This window comes from Amphimedon queenslandica, unplaced genomic scaffold, assembly GCF_000090795.2.
Source record: "Amphimedon queenslandica unplaced genomic scaffold, v1.1 AMPQUscaffold_13237, whole genome shotgun sequence".
Taxonomy (NCBI): Eukaryota; Metazoa; Porifera; class Demospongiae; order Haplosclerida; family Niphatidae; genus Amphimedon; species Amphimedon queenslandica.
Window position 1 is genome coordinate 121456 of NW_003546527.1, and position 4513 is coordinate 125968.

The 4513-nt window shown below is 37.7% G+C and overlaps 3 protein-coding genes across 3 annotated transcripts in view; all 3 read right to left on the bottom strand.

The window, feature by feature from the left end:
* Nucleotides 1-218: 218 nt before the first annotated feature.
* On the bottom strand, nt 219-1562 carry LOC100637218 (macrophage-expressed gene 1 protein-like). The gene has a single exon (XM_011407391.1). It carries the CDS (start codon nt 1560-1562, stop codon nt 219-221), a length of 1344 nt encoding a protein of 447 aa, XP_011405693.1.
* A 46-nt stretch (nt 1563-1608) lies between these two features.
* On the bottom strand, nt 1609-2523 carry LOC105313733 (macrophage-expressed gene 1 protein-like). The gene has a single exon (XM_011407392.1). The coding sequence runs from the start codon at nt 2521-2523 to the stop codon at nt 1609-1611; it is 915 nt and encodes a 304-aa protein (XP_011405694.1).
* Nucleotides 2524-3018: 495 nt separating this feature from the next.
* LOC100637345 (macrophage-expressed gene 1 protein-like) overlaps nt 3019-4513 on the bottom strand; it is a 4282-nt gene continuing 2787 nt past the window's right edge. Inside the window, exon 4 of the mRNA XM_019999787.1 lies at nt 3019-4492. Coding sequence (XP_019855346.1) covers nt 3182-4492 — 1311 coding nt within the window. The 3' untranslated portion in view covers nt 3019-3181. The remainder of the gene's footprint in view (nt 4493-4513) is intronic.

The window sequence follows — 4513 nt, forward strand, 5'->3', positions numbered from 1 at the left end:
GGTACATCTTATTCATAAGTGATCACGTGATCAATTATTGAAGTTCAAAATTAAATTTATAAGAATGAAAACAAAAGAAGGCAGCAAAAATTCAAATTAGCAAGCAAAAATAGCTACGAATAAAAAAGCAAAAAGCATAATAATTAAGCAGCAAATCTAGGCTAAAATGTCAGCAAACAAGCAAGCAGCAAAAATATTTAAGCACACAATAAACTAGACTAATCTTGGTCTTGCAACTTTTGGACCAGGACAGCTGTCTCATTCTCTCCAGTTTCAGACTTATCCAAGTAGAGTACTGCCTCCTTCCTGGCTATACGCTTCTTCTTATACTTCTTAACACCACAACCAACAGCGGCAATAAATGCAACGCACAGTGCAGTAGAGAAAATCAATCCAATAACGATTCCAGCTACCTCACCACCAGTATAATAGCTGTGGCTTGGACTGGACGTAGTATCATTACTCACTGTTGCATTGGTAGGTAGCTCAGTTGGTGTAGCTATATCATCTTCTTTGACAAATAAAGATTGGAGATAATCGGGCCCACTGACACTGTCATTTTTATACTCAAACCAACTACCATCATCATCTTTAACCCATATCTTACCATAAGGGCCAAAGATAACCAATGATTCTGTTTTATTGACTGTCATTGGTGGCTTCATTTTATATGGTGGTACTAGTGGAGGCCTTGGTGAATACATTACTGCATCCTGAAACTGTGAGCAATAGTTCACAACACAACCTTCATCGATTGTTATCAAGAATTGATTGTAATGGTGAGAGCACTCCGTAGGAAAAGACGAGCCATATTCCAATAGATTGCTTGATGCTAATTTCTGATACATGTCTGGTGTAATAGCCAGTGGATTTCCAGACTTGCAGCTATAGAAACCGCCAAACGGTATCGCATTGTCTTCTGCTTGATCATCCCTGCTTGCACAAATGTTGATATCCTCGCCAAAATGTAGAGTATCATAGAAAGGTGGACACCTGCTAGTACGAGTCACTGGATTGGGAGTTTTACTGGTGTATAGACCACCAAACATGTATCCTGCATCAGATTGTTTACCAGGAGGAGCATAGCACCAATAAGCTTTGTAAGTAGAGAAATATATCTTTGTCGTAATACTAGCTACAGTTGCCCATTTACAGTGGGTATAAACAATATAGTTTTTGCAGTCTGTCTGTCTTTGGACTTTAATAGTAGATTGTATCATTTTACTCAATGTACCAGTGTGAAGAAGAATACTTTCATATCCTTCAGGACATGAATAATCTAATGTCAATGGATTAGTTTGACGAGCTCCATAATAGTCGCAAATCACATTGTTATCATGGTCCTCACAGGTTTGATAAATTCCTCCAAAAGTGTAATTCTGTTTCTCTTTTTCACAGGAATTATCATCTAAATTAGCATGAAAGTTGAAATTTTTGGAGTTCATATTAGTGCATCCTTTTATAGTGTTTGTTTTGTAGTATCTTTCAATAGATTTATAAATGTAATCTGATGTTTTTGTTAGTAGCACGTCAGGTAGTTCAGGGAAATTTTCACTAGTCATAGCAAAAGAAAGGAGATGACCACGACGATCGATAGCCACAAGATTATTAGGCTTGCCACTTGGTGTAATTAAAACCATAAATGTTAAAAGGAGGACCACCACGAGTTGATGTACGAGTATGATGTATAGCAGCATTAGTGCCACCATCACTAGAAGTTGATCTAGACCAACCAAAATTAGAGCTTAAAGACAAAGTGGCTATGAATCCTACTTTAATCGAATCAGCGACATCAACAGAAAGTTGCATATGATCACTTTCTACTATAGACTCTTTTGCAACAAAGCTGGTCTGATAAAGAGTACCACCTAATTCAACACTCGTCACAACATGAGTCCCGTAATCCCTTACTATCAGATCAGAGAGATAATGAGCCATTTGAGTGTCATTGTTTTGGATGTGAGCAGCAAGATCCATTAATCTCGACTTAAAGGAAGGATGCAACTGACTAACAGGATTAACGTGAACTGAAAAGAGATGGTGTCTGACTCCAAATCTAACTGAACTCAATTTTGTACTGACCATTTTCTTTTTTGTATTTTGGTACTCTGCTGAAAATTTGCCACTAGCATGTGCAAAAACGCAACTTGCACTAGCTTCAGCATTAATGGAGACACTTGATGAAGACGTGTGTTCACTATAATGTTGAAAAACCTCGGCAAATGTATCAATTTCACTCTCACGAACAGGAATCAAATTGAAATTATCAGGCAGGAAGTAACGACCATCATCAGAGACTTGACAACTGGAGTAATTCTTACTGTACACCTGACCCAGTTCAATATTACGAAGGTTATCAAATCCATGATCAGGAATTGCATCCATTTTCAATGGAGATGATCCAGGATTAACTGTCTGCTCAGTTGGACAATTACGAATATCACCAACTGGATAAGAGGAAGATGTCCCACGAATAAGAAAAATGGAAAGCAATACAAAGGTAACTGCAACGAAACTCCTCATCTTTAGCCTATATTGAATCAAGATGAGCAGAAACAAGGGAATTTTTTAGAAATGGGGGTGTGTTTGTAATTAGTGAATGTTATACCCTACTAAGCAAGGAATGTATCGGTTGATATTGCATGTGCTATGCATGCATCTCTAAAGGTGGGCATCCACTATGCAGCATTGTTGCTTGCAACTTGTGGTTAAACCTTTGATGTGGTTGTGCAACATGTTGCACGAAGTAGAGACATTCAACTTCATGCAACATGTTGCATAACCGCATCAAAGGTACTGGCAACAAAGTTGCATAATGGATGCAGAAAAGCAGCAAAAATACACACTTAGCAAGCTAGCAGCAAAGATTACAATAGAACACACAGTATAATAATAGTTTTTCAGTCTTGCAACTTTTGGACCAGGACAGCTGTCTCATTCTCTCCAGTTTCAGACTTATCCAAGTAGAGCACTGCCTCTTTTGTGAGTGATCACGTGGTCAATTATTGAAGTTCAAAATTAAATTTATAGGAATGAAAACAAAAGAAGGCAGCAAAAATTCAAATTAGCAAGCAAAAAATAAGCTAATAATAAAAAGAAAATTAAGCACCAAATCTAGACTAAAATGTCAGCAAACCAGCAAGCAGCAAAAAATATTATTAAAAGCACACAATAAGCTAAACTAATCTTGGTCTTGCAATTTTTGGACCAGGACAGCTGTCTCATTCTCTCCAGTTTCAGACTTATCCAAGTACAGCACTGCCTCCTTCCTGGCTATACGCTTCTTCTTATACTTTTTAACACCACAACCAACAGCAGCAATAAATGCAACACACAGTGCAGTAGAGAAAATTGATCCAATAACGATTCCAGCTACCTCACCACCAGTATAATAACTGTGGCTTGGACTGGATGTAGTATCATCACTTACTGTTGCATTGGTAGGTGGTAGCTCAGTTGGTATAGCTATATCATCTTCCTTGACAAATAAAGATTGGAAATAATCGGGCCCACTGACACTGTCATTTTTATACTCAAACCAACTACCATCATCGTTTTTAACCCATATTTTACCATAAGGGCCAAAGATAACCAACGATTCTGTTTTATTGACTGTCATTGGGGGCTTCATTTTATATGGTGGTACTAGTGGAGGCCTTGGTGAAAACTGTATGATGTCCTGAAACTGGGAGCAATAGTTCACAACACAACCTTCATCGATTGTTACCAAGAATTGATTGTAATGGTGAGAGCACTCCGTAGGAAAAGATGAACCATATTCCAATAGATTGTTTGATGCTAATTTCTGATACATGTCTGGTGTAATGGCCAGTGGATTTCCAGACTTGCAGCTATGAAAACCGCCAAATGGTATTGCATAGTCCTTTGCCTGATCATCAGTGCTTACACAAACTTTGATATCTTCGCCAAAATGAAGAGTATTATAAAAAGGTGGACAAGTGGTGGTACGGGTGACTGGATTGGGAGTTTTACTGGTGTATAGGCCACCGAACATGTATCCTGAATCAGCACCTTCTTGCTTACCAGGAGGAGCATAACACCAGTAAGCATTATAAGTAGAGTAGCGCATCTCTGAACGTTGACTACTTGCAGGTTGCATCTTGCAGTCAAAAATGAATTTACAGTGCTTCTTTTGGTAATAATAAGTAACTTGTACCATTTTACTTAAGGTACCAGTGTGAAGTAGGATACTCTCATATCCATCAGGACATGAATAATCTGATGTCAATGGATTTTTTTGACTAGCTCCATAATCATTGCAAATCTCATTGTTATCATGGTCCTCACAGGTTTGATAAATTCCTCCAAAGGTGAAATTCTGTCTGTCTTTTTCACATGAATTGTCTTCTAAATTAGCATGAAAGTTAAAATTTTTGGAGTCCATCTTAGTGCATCCTTTAATAGTGTTTGTTTTGTAGTATCTTTCGATAGATTTATAAATGTAATCTGAAGTTTTAGTTAGTAGCATGTCAGGTAGTTCAGGTAAAATTTG

Coding starts and splice junctions, on each gene's coding strand:
- LOC105313733 (XM_011407392.1), bottom strand. CDS start 2,523: ATGAGGAGTTTCGTTGCAGTTACCTTTGTATTGCTTTCCATTTTTCTT.
- LOC100637218 (XM_011407391.1), bottom strand. CDS start 1,562: ATGACTAGTGAAAATTTCCCTGAACTACCTGACGTGCTACTAACAAAA.